General features: G+C 44.9%; 1 protein-coding gene across 3 annotated transcripts in view; it reads left to right on the top strand.

The window, feature by feature from the left end:
• Positions 1–15758, top strand: part of PTH1R (parathyroid hormone 1 receptor) — a 121552-nt gene that overhangs the window by 53866 nt on the left and 51928 nt on the right. For all 3 annotated transcript variants that reach the window (XR_003992183.1, XM_030491617.1, XM_030491604.1), the window contains exon 2: positions 6941–7046. Coding sequence is in view for 2 of the 3 variants with exons in the window: in XM_030491617.1 (XP_030347477.1) it covers positions 6941–7046 (106 nt within the window). In the remaining variant the exon portion in view is untranslated. The remainder of the gene's footprint in view (positions 1–6940; positions 7047–15758) is intronic.

The following is a 15758-nucleotide window of genomic DNA, read 5'->3' as shown; positions in this document are numbered from 1 at the left end:
AGGAAATCAGAGAAGATAAACTAGGTATCTAAACCTAATCACAAAATAGTCAAGAGAATCCATTCTCTCTCACCTAAAGGAAGGCAATTCCATTTACTAAAAAAACAGGGGTCAGGATCTCAATTCTATGCCACCCCATGTTGCCACCCCACTACTGACCAACCTCATGCAATGCCTTGTGTTGCCAACCACCTCCACACTGCCACATTTTCCTACTTCTGAGCAATTCCCCATTGCCATGAGCTCCTAACTGAACCAGTTTTGGGTCAGCCCATGGTGATGGCTACATCAGCTCCTGCCAAAGGCAGCCGAATCCCTACTCTATAGCATTTACTCGTGCTACCCTTGTCTGCATGCCTAGCATCAACGCCACATTGTCTCCAGCCCAGCCTGATGCTCTGATATCAACAGAGGTATGTTCACCTGTAGCAGGTGCAGGTCTTATGTTACGTTAGATTAATCTTCTAACAGCTATCTTGACCCTTACAGAGTTTAGGAGAGGAGTTGTTCCTTCAGCAAGACTGAAATAAAGCTCTAATTTCCTTTCCTTCCCATTCATACCCTCAGCTCAACTGCAGTCTCTGTTGCAGAAAAAGGACTTGGGTTATGATCTTCTATTGCTTTATTTGGTGTTTCAGTTGGACCGTTCATCCAGGCACTGTTAGAGGAAAAACTTAGAGAAGTTTTGTCACACTCCCCAAAGATGACTAACTGATGGTCTCTGTGTCCCCACACCAGTCCACCAGGTTCAGTCCACAAAAAGACAGCACTATCATCACACATTCCAGAGATGATCACCAAAATCAGCAGGGCTGGTTTGGAGTGTGACCTGCATGGTCAGATCCAGCAATGTCCCATGCTGTTCCCCCACCCTTGGAATCCACCTGCCTTTTCCACCAGCACTGATGCTTTCATTTTCACATTTCCCTTCTTTTCCCAGTTTCCCCTCCTGCCTGCACCCTCTCTGCTTCACACCAGCAATTACCTGATCTACTGCTGTCAAAGATGGTGATCACCAGCCATACTTACCTTGGGCCTGTCAAGCAGCTGTGATGCTCTCAACCCCGACCAAGGAATCTGTTTGCCTTCAGCTATTTTTTGAGCTGCTGCCAGGGAAGTTTCACAAAAAGGATAGTGTTATTTCTGAAAATGAGTCCCATAAACAAGGATGAATATGACCTCCACATTGAGATTTGGGGTTTACTTTAGTGGCTGGGAGATTAGCCAATGAAATGGAAATACCAGAAAACATTATCATGATACCCCATGGCCTCCTCTGGGGGCAAGGGAAGGGGCGGGGGGGAGGGAAGGGTGAGGGGACGGAAAGCTGAACCAAAACTGATTTAGCAGTCTCTGGATAGCATTGTCATTTCACTCTTCCCTGGTTGGCCTGCTTCCTGCTCTGCATTTCTGCTTTCTCTGAATAAGGGGGAGAAAAAACACACATTGCTAGATTTTTTCCCCACCAGGAACACTTTTTTATTTCCTGGCAAAAAACAGGGCTGGGAAGCTGAGAGGTGATAACCATTGAGAAAGAGTAGGAGATGGGCTTTGATTGCAAAGCTGGGGAAGCCAGAAAGAAGCCCCCATCCCTTCCAGCTGTACCTAGTCTGAAGCAGCAGGAGTGAAGGGTAAAGCTGGCACTTACCTGTGAGGCACCCAGGCTGCATCCTTCCAGCTTGTAGAAATGTGATGCCAAGTAAGCTCAGCACAGGAACTTATGCTGAAACAATTTATGGAGGGCTCGTGAAAAGGGATTTGCTGTTCTTTTAGAGTGATTAACTTCTGCAGGGGCACAATGACCTTGATCTCATACTTAAAAATATATGGATTTGGGAGATATACCTACCTGTGACACTATTTCTGACCTACCTCAGGTGCTTCTCTTGCTTCCAGCACTCATGCCAGCTAAAGCTCTGCTGCTAAACACCACAGATCTCAGTCTTGTTAGTGTTACTAATTACTGTAGTTGTTAGCTGCCCAAAGGGGAAAAAAGGGGGGGGTATGGGGTGTGGGGTGTGGGGAGAGAATCCCCACAGTTGATCTGATTTTTTTTAGGTTGTGGTTTGAGGATGGAATTAATTTCAGCTGATCTGTGTTTCTAAATAATCAGTGACTATAAGGGGGATTCTGGGAAAATACTTCAGACTGGTAAATCTCATTCTTGGTGTTCCCAGTTGGCTATCAAGGCAGGTATTATATTAGCAAGTACATATTATATTTGCTCTTTTGTGTTGGCTAATCAGTGTCTGCAGGATGAAAGGTATTGGGCTGCAAATAGGTATGCTTATAGCAGGGTTTTTTTGTCAAAGGTAAGTGGAATAGTGAATAAGTAAGTTTTTGTGAGTTCTGGCTGCTGTGCTCACCTGGCAGAAGCACTTCTAGCGCTTTTTGTCTACTGCTTCATGGTCCTGAAAAGCAGGTGCAGAGAATGCAGATTGTGCTGAGCATGTAAAAGCAGACCAAACCCTGAATGTATGTTTGTGTTCCTGCAAGCTCAGAATGCACAAGCTCTCTTTGGACTTAGAAAAATAGAGATCCTATAGGTTTTTATGTAAGCAACCTTATTCAGTCAATCTTCTCTCCAAACAGACCACCCTTAGAAGCTGCCAGTTTAGGATGCTTAGAGAAAGAGATAGCTCTTAGAGATTTCACCTTCCAGATTTTGGTGATCAGCTGTTTAAGACTGCTGATCACTAAAAATTTCTGCATCAGAAATTTGCATCCAAGCTATAGTGTTTAAGAGCTACTGATGGATGTTTTCCTTTATTAAGTTTTCTAATCGTATTTTGAATCCACTGTTATGATTTGCTTACATGCATTTTCCTATTTCTTTTAGACCTTCTTCTTTTCATGTTGTGTCTCCCAGGTTTCAAGTTCTGCAAACCTGTGACTAATCAGCCCCCTTTCTTTGCACCAGCCAGTGTCTTACAGACACATCTCTGGCCACATCTCTCCTAACCCAAGGGATCCAAATCCACTCTAAAGGAGTGGCTGCTTCACTAGTGTTAGCTCCCACCTGTTGAATGCCTGCAGCCTGTACCTCAGCACTTCTGAAAATGAAGCCACTTATTTCTCTGCCTAGGGACATTCAGATTCCAAGAAGCTGGCGTACATGAGCTAATTAGCAAGGATGTCCCACAGTACTTTTGGATCAGGTGTTGAGCCTGTTTGTTAAAGAGAAAGTTTTGCTGAGCAAGATCCAAGTAAGTCTAATATCATGAGTGCATCTGTGTTGCAAAGAAAATGTTCCTGTGGCTTTCTTTTAACTTTTGGCAGCCAGGATGAAAAGACAAATAGGGCAGCATTGTCTTACGATTAGAATATCCAGAGCAAGAAAATCAGATGCATGGGAAAAAGTGGTACTGAACAGTTAAAAATGCTCTAGTAACCAACAGGTCCAAAGCTGCTCTATCCTAACTCCTGTCCCTTGAACCCAAGTCTGAGCTATTTTGGGGTCTCATCCGGCAGCATATGGCTCAATCCTCTGCTCCTGGAGAGCTTCCAGCCTGGCTAATGCATTCAAATGCCTCAGCAAAGGGTTTGACAAGGGATAGAGGCATGGGCTATGGAGATGCTGGAGGGCTCTAGTACCTCTCCTAAGGAGACAGGCTGGGGAAGCTGGGGTTGTTTAGCCTGGAAAGAAGGCTCCAGGGAGACTTTAAAGCAGTTTCCAGTGCCTGAAGGGGCCAACAAGAAAGCTGGAGAGGGGCTTTTGACAAAGGCAGGTAGGGATAGGACAAGGGGGAATGGCTTTAAACTCTCAGAGGGGAGGTTTAGATGAGATATTAGGAATAAATTCTTCTCGATGAGGGTACTGAGACATTGGAACAAGTTGTCCAGAGAAGTTGTGGATGGTCCATCATTAGAAGTGTTCAAGGCCAGATTGGATGGGGCTTTGAGCAACCTGGTCTCGTGGAAGGTGTCCCAGTGCATGGCAGAGTGATTGGAACCAGATGGTCCTTAATGTCCCTTCCAACTCAAACCATTCTATGATTCAGCACCAAAGGAGCAGCATTGCCAGGCTGCATAGTTTTCCTACAAGTCTCTTGAGAACAGGTGACTCCTTCAAGTTGCAGGATCGAATGAAAATCTGTTCTTATTCATATGCCTGTTTACATACCTGTTTTAGCCTCCTTTACTGAGGAGAAACACAGAAAGATAGGTTCTAAACATATCTCTTAACATTTGAACCAGTTTTGGGGGAGGGAAGAGAATGGCGACTTGTGTTTGGGTTTGCTGGTTTTTTAAGGGTCTGGCAGGTGTTTGAAATTTAAGACCAGTAACAAAGGCTCAGTAAAATTGAGGACCTGGGTTGAGTTCAAAGGTCTGGCCTAGCGATTCTGCCCAGTTCTGACAGTGCTCAGTGACTTTATATCCCTTTCTGGGAAGTATAATTTATTTTCTGTCCTGGCCTGGAGACCATATGTCCTTCTGGCTGGGAGCGGCCCAACTCTCAAAGCACAGCCAAAAGAGCCTGAGGACTAAGCATGCAAGAGATGAATCATTTGAAATGCCTGAGGTTAAATTCTACTCTGGCCACTGTAAATCCAGACTAACTCCTCCCGCTTTGGTGGAATCACTCAGGGTTTGTGCAGATATAAATGACAGCAGAATTTGACCCAGAGGTTTTATGTTTCCAATGAGAGTTTAAATGTGGGATGTTGCCTTAAATATGGACAGGCCAAACATCTGGAAAGGGATGGCTTTGTTTCGCATTAACGTTAATGCGGTTCTGAAACCAACTCCCACTTCTGAGGGATTTTTAGTGTGGATTATTTCCAAGGACATGAAAAACTAACTTCTGTTTTACTCAGAGTCCCCTTATCAGATCTAGCTATCCATCTGTGTGTCCATTACAGCACCAGCTGCTCAAACATACACTGTCCCTCTCCACAGGAGCACTCTGGGAAATTGAATCCAAGTTCACTTCTAAGCTGGATTTCCTCAGCCCTTGTTATGTCATTTGTAATAAGTCTTGCTCAAGAACTGATTTGCCTTCAGCTGGTTTATCTTACTTGCTTTCCAAAATTAATTAACTTGAGTGAAGTAACCTTAATTCTGAATAGCAGCATTTTGGGGGAGTACAGCAAAATGTCATAACCCCCCTTCAGTCTGTGCTTCAGAGGGATTGAAATGAGAAGCCGCCTCCATGAGCAGGCTCGACAACCTATCAACACGTTTCCCTCTCATCTGCAGATCACTACTGGCTCCACAAGGTTTTGTCATCTTTCCTTTGCCTGCCTTTACTATGCATTGAGGTTTAGGTCTGCTCCATCCATCGGGATGTTGAGCGCTACCCTGGGTTTTGCACTACAGATTTACAGTGGCCAGTCCCACCAGAACAGTCAATACAATAAAATAAAAAAGTTGTTTTGAATAAAACAGTGCTGCAGCCCTTGCTCACATTATGCTTTTGTGAGTGTGTGTGCGAGTGCTAAATTCTTTACAAATCCAGAGAGAGGCGACATTTCCTCTCATCGCATTTATAGTCTGATTAATCAAGACAGACATATATTAGGAAAACAGAGACAATGAGAAGAGTGGTCATAGTGCCTTACAAACATCCTTAATTCAGGAGCCCTATAAAGTGTTACACATGGCTATTCTTTGCTTTGAACTGCTTTGGGGCAATCTTGTGGATGAGGATTTCTCCCAGAGACACTCTGCCATGACTGGCAGAGTACCAGGGATGGACCCAAACCTCAAAGATTTCACAGGTGTGGTCAGATACTGCAGATCAGAGCCTGCAAAGGAGGATCAACAGTAGATCAATATAGCCCATGACTTTCCCCACCCCCTTCCATGATGCAAATCACAAAGCACGTACATCACCCATTCTGGTGGTGATGCAGATCTAGGGCAAAAAATGAATGTGGGAGAAGGTTAAATATACTGCTTTTTTAGGAGAGGGCGGGGAAGCAGGAAAAAACAAAGGCAATATCATCCCAGTGTAGCTGGGATGGGTACAGTGAAATGTCCATGTATTCCTGCCAAAGTGACATGTGAGAGGTCTTCCTAATCTCAGACTCTGTCTGGCAGTGGGACTGGTCCTGGATGCCTGAGCAGGGCACACAAGCTAAGTGCCCAAGAGGCACAGCAGAAAATTAAAGCAGCCATATTGCATTAGGTCAAAGCTCCATACTCTGTAACAGTTGTAGAACAAAACTTCCCCATGGTGGTACCCCCAGGTTACTGAGGCCAGCCATTCCTGATGGGAAGGTGCCAGCCTGATGAAGCAAGATTGTTTTTCTCTTTTTTAATGAGCAGTGAGTGCCTTTGAGAGCCAAGTATATCTCATATCAGGAAGAAATAAACAGAGGGGCGTAAAACAGGGCCCTTCCTGCCCCCCCCCCCCTCGTCCCTTGATTGCTGGACATCTTACAGGATGAGAAATCTAATCCTCCCAGGATGGTGCACAGAGTTTTCCCTGAGTCTTGGTCTTTGGGGGGCAGATGCTGTCAGCTCACAGCCGTGCCTGGGGCAGCCCTCTCTGCACATGTTCTTGGATTTATAGAGGTTGAAGGCCTGCATGCAGAGATGGAAATAGCACTGCAATGATGGTGGCAGTTTGCAATTCTTAAGAGGAAGAAAGGAGTCCTTGCTACAATATTATTTACTAGGATATTTTTCCCTCTTGGATATTAGCCTTGTCCCTGCAAGCCCAGAAATTGCTGCCTTCCTCTGTGTGCGTGTGTATGATGTGAGTAATTGCAGTGTGCGCTTCTTTTGCCATGTATGCAGATGGTTCCATGTGGCACCTTGTAAGAGGTGTCGCTTGGGACACTAACTGCTGAGATAGACACAGAGCGAGGCTGATGGAGGAAACTGCTGATGCAAAGGAGATTTTGCATTCAGATCACCTGCATTATCTAGCAAGTTTGTGTCTTGCTGCTCTTCACATACTGAGGTTTAACCTCATTTCTCCCCATCACTGCAGGTGGATGCTGATGATGTCATCACCAAAGAGGAGCAGATCTTCCTACTGCTAAAAGCCAAGGCGAAGTGTGAACGACACCTCAAAGCCAAGGTCCCCAAGGTGCATGGTGAGTGTTCCCACGTCAATCCAGACTGCATGGCTGGGGCTGGGTCCAGGCTCCTCTCTGCTCAACCCCAGCCCTTCCCCTTAGTCCCACACACAGAGCATGTAGGCAGGCAGCTGAAGAAGACCCAATACATTGTTTTTTCAGGTTAGGCTATTTTTAACACAAGGTGTTGTGAAGCAAAGTTGTCACAGCCTCTTTCTTCTGCTCCAGAACTCCAGATGCCAGGGGTCAGGAGGGTGAAAGAGTCATAGTTATAGGCTTACAGCCCTTATTGCTGTATCCAAAGCCCAGCTACCATAACAGGCAAAGCATGGGAGATAGCATCCACCATCAGTTCTCCCAAGATCCTTTGCAGCATGACACCAGTGGTATAGGAAACAAAGCACCCTTCCAACAATACTTCTTTGTTTCCCTCTGACATACTCTCTCTATTCTCCTCAAATAGGCCTAAGCTCAGCTAAGCCTTTTTCTCCCACTTCCTTTCTATTTTGGGCTGCAAAATCACTACCAGATGTAGGGCTAGAGGGAGAAGTAAGGGAGAAAGCTCTCTCATGTGGGTAGCAAAGTAATCATCTCCCATTGGGTTCTTTCATCAATTTCAGATGTGCTAATTATTGGCACCAGGGCTGTGTGCTGAGCCATCCTGCACCCACTCAGCTACTCCTGGGTGGGCATGCTGTCCCATCTCCCTCTCTTGCCTGGCTAAAGAGGACAAGCCAGAATGTTTCCCACCTCCACCGTTGCATCTCAGAGATCTCTTTCCCACAGCTAGCACTCTGGGAGTACCTGGAGACATCACCAGCAGAAGGAGGGGTCCCCAAACCAGCTGTGATTTCAGAGCAGAGTTGCCTGCCCACCTGGTGTCCCTCTCCTGTTGGAAATGACAAAATGACAGCAAGGGGCCATTAAAGCCCAGCTTTCTTTTTATGCCAGGCCTCCTGCTTTGCATCAACCAAAACCTCAAGCCACATCCTGGGTTGCTTCTTTGTCCTGTCCACCCAATGCCCAATTAACACCTCATTAAAAAACATATGTGCGAAGGCATTTCCCTCTGTTGTACTATAGACCACCTACCACCTTGGGATCTGATGATGTCCACTTGCTCTCACACCCTATTTTCTAATTCTTTTCTATATGACTGTCAGCCCTGAGTATTGATCTCCTTAATTGTCAGGAACAGAGTTGGTAGGGCTTGGGAGATGCATGTGACTGACGAGCAGACTTTGGGCTCTTTGTCATGGTCAGTTTGGTAGAGCAGAGGAACCACAACACTGGGCTTTGCAAATATGCCCTTGTTCCTATTGTGAGACCTGGTTCTTTGACTGACACCAGCATTAGCTCTGCTTTTATCTGGAACAGAAAGAAATCTAATACATTTTCATTTAGACATCTCATGAACCCAAGTCCTGGCTTTGGAAAAAGCTATTCTGAGCTGCTCAGGTAATAGAACCCGGGCTCACTGCTGCATCTTCTGTAGCAAATCTCTGTCTAATCCCAAATAGCACAGCCAAGAGGAGGAATCATCTTGATGTCAATAATCACAGCAGTATACTCAAGGCTTTAAAGGCTCAAAGCAATCATTAGCAACAGGTAGTTAGATCAAATTAATCTGCAAGTGGTCCACTAGTCCAAAGGTACAATGAATTCTGATTTAACCTTTCCCCAAAAACATTTTCTTAAGATGTTGTGAAAGAGCCTTCAGTGGCAACACCTCTGCAACAGCCCCAAAATTCACTCTAGCGCTTCACAAACAAGGCAGCAAGTTGCCAGACCATTTCTGAGGTTGTCTAGAGTCAGTGATCACAGACAGAGGATTTTGCAATTTGCAAATGATCTTCCCACTATGCAGAAGAGCTGTCATCCACAGATTTTTAAACAACAGATGTCTTTGGATACATGAAATGATAACGTTATGGGATATTTGAGAACAGACTGACTTGATCTTCATTTTGAGGTGTATCTGCTCTTTCAAGCTGCAGGAGTCAAAGGAGATGGATAGTTTTAGATCCTCTTGTGGGGTGGGGGGTGGCAGAACAAAAGGCCTTAATCTGTGCTGTGTTAGCTTTAATGTAATTAATTGCTTGGCTAAGGCTCAGAAGATTTGTTTTTGCACAAAGGCTTCAGAGCCCAGGGTGAAAAGTGATTAGGTCCAGTCTTTTCCTCCTTTGATGATATGGAAACTGGGGCCTGGTTTTGATTTGTGTTAATCACCCAAGGACATATGGGTCTGCCCTTCTCAGCCAGATGGAGGACCTCATCCTATTGCCTCTTCCCTTGCTACATACCCAAAAGAAAAGGCCTATTGAAGGCAACATGGGTTTTACAATCAAGAAGCACCAGCCCTGACCTGCAGACAATATTTATGGGGGCAAAGTTGTTGCAACTCGGAGCAACGTAAACCCTAGGCGGCCACCCCAAGCTTTCAGTGTCCTCTGATATCACTCGGATCTTTTCTAAGAAGCACCAATTTGGGTGGCAGGAGGACTCTTCTAACTGCCATGGAGGACTTGAGTTGTGTTATTACACCGCCAGGTTCCTTATCTGTCTTGTCTTCAGACGGACAGAGTTGTCCCTCACAATGTATTTGTATTTTGGATCTGCAAGGCCTAGCCTTTCCTGGAAGGAAAAGAAGGGATTCTGCAGGCAGCGAGCTGTGCCCAGGTCCGTTTGACCCTCTGTTTAATAATAGTGGCAGCCTATGGCATCGATGTGCTACTATATCTATAACAAGACTACCTGCTGGCGATGAGACTGATGGTCCCCATGTGAAAGGGCACAAAGGACCTTGTCTCCTTGCAAGATCTCCTGGATAGCATGTAGCCATGCTCCTTCTTGTCTTGACAGCTCACAGTGCCTTCTGAAAGCAAAGCCAGACACAACCCATTTCCCTGGTTTTTCTCTTAATTTTCAGCAGTGTGATGAACAGGTCTCACTCCAAAGGCTGCTTCTGCTAGTGTAGAACAGACTTATCCTATATGAGAGGTGGGGCAAGCCCCACTGAGAAGTATCAGATCACAGAGAGCAGTGCACCCCTTGGCCTGAAACAATAGAATCACAGAATCATTCAGGTTGGAAAAGACATCTAAGATCAAGACCAACCATTAACCTGGCACTGCCAAGTCCACCACTAAACCATGTCCCTAAGCACCGCATCTACACATCTTTCAAATTTCTCCAGGGGCGGTGACCCCACCACTGCCCAGAGCAGCCTGTTCCAGTGCTTGACAACCCTTTCGGGGAATAAAATGTTCCTAATACCCAACCTAAACTTCCTCTGGCACAACTTGAGGCCACTTCCTCTTGTCCAATTCCTTGTTACTTGGGATAAGAGACTGACCCCCACCTCACTACAACCTCCTTTCAGCTAGTTGTAGAGAGTGATAAGGTCTCCCCTGAGCCTCCTTTTCTCCAGACTAAAGAACTCCAGTTCCCTCAGCAGTTCCTCATCAGACTTGTGCTTCAGACCCTTCACCAGGGTTGAAGGGTGAAGGGTTGCCCTTCATTGGACCTGCTCCCGCACCTCAGTGTCTTCCTTGTTGTGAGGTGTCCAGAAGTGAACACAGTATTTCAAGTGTGGCCTTGAATTAGTCCTGCCCAGGGGATTTATGATCACAACCTAACAACATGGAGGCTCCCTGGACGGATTGTTTCCACCCTGTAGACTTCAAGGCTCAGTTATCAAAGATTGGTGAGGACTTAACTACAACAGGTACAGAGCTGGACAAGGAGAGAAGGGGAGGTCTGGGTAATTCATCTGTCTTTTATATTGAAAAAGAAGAGGAGCTTCACATGTCTTCACACGTTATATCTCTTTTTTTTTTTTCCCCCTTTTTCCTTCTTTTTTTTTTTTTTTTTTTATTAATGTTTTCTGGGTGGTTGGGCTAGATGATCTCCAGAGGTCCCTTCCAACCCTCACTATTCTGTGATGTTGTTTCCAGTCATCTTGCATGTTCAAGTCTGTGCTTGGTTTGTCATTCCAAAGAAGGAAAAAGGACAAGCCCACAGTGAGGCAGTAGTTCTGGAGAGAGGGGCTGAGAATCTGTGTGTGTACACAGAGGTCAGTTTTCTTATCACCAAAAAGAATGACTTAATTTGCTATTTCAGACTCCTTTTAGCATGCAAGTATGAGCGGGCCAGTGAAGCAACTGACTGACCTGAGAAAGAGCCTTTTTGGAGGAGGCTTCCTGACCTGGATCATAATACAGCCGCATAAACAGAGCCATCACAGGGAAAAGAACAGTGCCAGGAAAGAAAGGCGTTGGTGGTAGTGGTACTGCATTGAGCATTACATGCTGAATGAATATCTCAGGTTTTGAAACGCTAAGCTGATTTATCCCTCATTGCCTTCTCTCCTTGCTCCCACGCAGGCCCACTTCACATCAAGGGGTGTATGCATCCACTTAGTGCTGTCAGATCTTGTCCTGCGCTCACCCATGCGTATTCCTGTTCATCAGAAGTTGCCAGATACCACCTGGCAGAGGGCTGCTTGGATCCTGCCTCTGCCTGGGTGTGATCACAACCCAGTCTTGTGTTTTACCTTACTCCACGGAAGTCAATGATCTGTGTTTTCAGAAGCTGTGAGGGAATTTGGGACACCTTGATTATTATTTTTTAATTTTTTTAGATAGAAAGAAATATTACGTAAGCTGGCATGAAAGCCTGGTAAGGCTTCTGTCCTCATTTATGGGAGCTGACGCACAGGGATATTCAACACCTCGCCTCCAATCTCAAAGGAGAGTCTGTGGCAGAGCCAAGATTTGGATGCTCATCTACTTCCTCTTCAGCCAGGGCACAAGCCACAAACCACATTTCCTTTTGTCCTGGAATTCAAGGTGAGGCTACAAAGATTCAAATCCAGGTGAACAGAAACTGACAAAAATCTTTGGATAAATCCAACTTGACTGAAACTCAAAACTTTCATCATCGCTCTCACTTTGAAGCCTCCGGGTTTGTTTTGAAAAAAGGAGAACACCTTTTGAAATTTCCTGCAGTGCAGTGAGTATCTGGATTCTCTTCCTCTTTTGTACATCTCATTGCTGAGTACATTTCACAGGCTACTTCTTTTCCTGGTATGAACTGGCATATTCTTATTCAGTTTAGTGAGGGCATTGATTTATCCCAGATTCATTGATTTCTTCCACAGTTCAGCTCTGCAACTTATTTCTTCCTCCCACCCCACTCCCCATTCATTCAACCAACATTTTACAAAGGGAAAAATTCAAATTTCAGAGATATCCATGGGTCTTAAAAGATGAGAGGTAGCCCTGATCAGCACCAAACCTTGATTTTTGCACTGATATCTGCTGTTCACTCTTTCACCTTGCAGCTTCCAACTCCTAATGCATTTACTTGGCAATCACAGACTAGAAGTGGCTACACAGATTAATACAGGTGAAGAAGACACACTGTAGGAGGGACCTGTGTGTACAGAAACCCTGCTTGCCCCCAAGAGGGCAAATGAGATTTTGAGGAGGTTTCTGTACATCATTCTTCCACCACAGACTTGGATTTGGCATGGAGGCATGCACTAGAACTGGTTCTTTATGCGGAAGATGTGATCTTGGCTGTTCACAGACTTCATGAACTCTTCCCCAGGAAGCAGCCAGCCCAGAAGAGATAAGTACCTTGAATCAAGCTCTACCATCCTCTGGAAGCAGAAAGACCTTGGTCTCCCATCTGTTCCACTTAGCATTGTCCTTTTCCCTTTGTCGTTTTTTGCTGTCTCAGTTTTATGAAATCCACAGTTTTCTTCAGCCTGCACAATTATTAGCAAGTGCCATGTCCCTCAGAGTGCAGTGCCGAAACGCAGTGTTTTCCAGAGCAATGCCTATCCGAGTGGCCAGTGAGCGGTTATGTTGTTTCCTAATCAACCTGCACCCTCACATGCTTGACCAACACTGGCTTTGTCTTTGTGCCAAAGGGCTGATCTTTAATTTACCCCCAGCTACTAAAAGTGGTCATAAAACCCAGTATAATAGGCCTAAAACTAGAACTGCATGCTGTGAAGAAAGGATAAAGTTGATGGGAATATGGACAGTGTAGTGGTGTCCACCCATCTTGTAGAGACTAGAAAGAGATGTTCATTGGAAGGAGGCTTCCAGAGTCTGGAAGGGATGTTCACTGTCTTGTGTTTAACTTTCATCTGATTCCTGCCCCATGCAATTAGCTGTCAAGAGTAGTATTGAGATGTGTTATCTGCTATTATGTTTCAGCAATATTTTGTTCACTTGAAATAAATCAAATGCAATTTATTTAGATATGTGTCTGAGATGCATTTCAAGAGGGTGAATAATAGACATGCCAAGCATTTCTGGAGAGTGGAAACGTGGTTATTATATGATTGCTAGCAGTGTCGATAGTCCCAAAGAAAATCCTAGCAAATAAAAAGGTAAAAATTTAATACAATTCTAAACTTTCTTTAGCAATAATGAATTACTGTTTATGTGTAAAGGTTCAAAATTCCCTTTTTTTCTCCCTTTAAAAAGGTTAACTTTTCTTTTTATGCTACTTAATGAAGGGTGAGCTTCCTCTTGTCCCCCTAGGATAGATTACGTAGACAGTGTCATCTGTCCCCCGCCCACCTCCCAGGCATATCTCTGAGCCTAAGGACCTGCCGTGGACTCTGATCCATGGGGTGACTTGGGTAAAGCCTCACATGGACCTGTGCCATGGGGAGACAGGGCTGAGCCAATCCAGTGTGCTTATATGCAGCCCTCTCTCAGGATATGTGCATCATCTGCTGCTTTTGAGTAAGGCACTGAGGGACAGACACCCAAAATATTAAAACAAAAAAACCCAAATAAAACCTGTCCCCACAAACATTTGGCTTCCTTTCTTTTTTCTTTTTTTTTTTTTTTTTTTTTACCCTCCCCCTTTTTTCTTTAAATTTAGTCTCTAGATGAAAACCTTTTGGAAAGGACAGGAATCCCTAAAATTTCTGTTCTATGCACACAAATATTACATTTCAGCCATGTATGTGGGCAGCCTGATGCCACCTCAAAGTTAAACCTGGAAGGGGATGAAGTGAAAATCCGAGCCATATGTCATCAGACCTGATTTTTTTTTTTTTTTTTTTTTTTTGCCCATGAATTAAAAGCCTGTCTTTCCCTGGTTTGGAAAATGAGATGGGACATTTTGTGGGGGAAGAGAGATTTTTACACAAACCTGTTATTAGCAAAGGCCATCGGCAATCCTTTCTCAGAGACCTAGGTGTTGCAGCTTGCTTCAAGATGGCTTGTTTTTTCAGTAAATAAACCTGTTTGCTAGGGAGAGGGGTTTATTTTTAGTTGAGAAGCTGTGTGTATTTACCGAAGGTACATGGGTTGTGCAACTGAGTTTATGGCTCAATTGTCCCTAAAGGACCTATACCCAAGCCCAGGCTCTCTTTGGGCTTGCAGAAGCAAAGGATCTGCTCCTGGTTTTCTCTCCAGAGGCTCAAGCACCATCCTCTGATCATCCAGCCTGCCAGGATCTCCTCTGAGTTGGAGTAGCCCCCAGTGGTTTAGAAGTTAAGGGAGACGAAGGCATCCAGGGCACTCAGGATTTGCCCTGAACACCCTGACCTCTTTAAACGCATATCTTCTCCTGCTCTTTTTATTTTGTTTCTGCTATTGTTTTGGGGGGGTTTTGGGTTTGGGGTTTTTTTGGTTGTTTTTTTTTTGCCCCTGCTCTTTCTACTCTGTTTTTGCTCTCAGTTCTTATGGCTCAATGGTATAGGGCCAGAACACTGGCCCAAATTCTATCATGCAAGCATCAAACCATCCCTTATTAGCATGCTCCCACCACAGTTTTGGCCTGGGACAGCTGTCACTGCTTCAGTGGACACCATGTGGGAGCCAGCATGAACCAGGAGACTTTACAAGATAGCAGATCATACAAGACTGTTATTCTGGGGCATGCATGAGGGAAAAGTTCAGATTCATGGCATCTGTGGTTCTGGGATGAGTCAAAGAAGCACTAAACCCTACAGAGAGATGTCTTCTCCCACCCAACCAATTTACGTCAGCTACCATTCAAGACAGGAGAGTATTATGACTACCAAGGGCTTGCAGCTCTTCACAGATGTCTTCTTGCCAGTTATGCTTGAATTAGAGCTAGCAGGTGTAGGAAATACGAACAGCTAGCCTCTATGGGCCAAGGGCTTCCAATCCCATTAAGAAATGTCTACTGAGTAGCCGTATAGGTCTTGCAATGCAAAGGAGGAACAGGTCTCAGGAATTACAATAGGCATCAACGGTCTGCATGTTAGTTATGTAAAGTAACATGAAGAAAGGGTGAAAAACAGTACATAGGATGGCTAAACTGCAATATTAATTATCAACCTTATTTCTACGCTTATTTTAATGATTAATATGTCCAATGCTATCCCTTCTCAGAGGGAGATCTAGTGAGTTTTGGAAGGACTAGACATACTGGAATGAGGAAAGAAGGATGCCATGGCTTAGCCAGGCCAGCAGCAGCAGGTCGGTGTTATCAGATGGGATGCTGAAGGTAATGTTTCTTCTTTCAGGTTGTAAAAGTAGTGAGTGGACAGGCAACATGTGAAATGGGCTAATGATGCCAGGATAGCCAGCTCTCTGGAGCTGTGTCATGCTAGCAGTCGTCTGGTAACACTCATAACCTTGTGACTTTCCTATTCTGCCTTGGGGTGAGTAAAGACACACTGTGACTTGGGAATAGGCCCTGGCCCATGCAGTCTTCCCCTCCAAGGGC

Source organism: Strigops habroptila, chromosome 1 (assembly GCF_004027225.2).
Source record: "Strigops habroptila isolate Jane chromosome 1, bStrHab1.2.pri, whole genome shotgun sequence".
Taxonomy (NCBI): domain Eukaryota; kingdom Metazoa; phylum Chordata; class Aves; order Psittaciformes; family Psittacidae; genus Strigops; species Strigops habroptila.
This window is presented reverse-complemented; position numbering and strand designations above follow the sequence as displayed.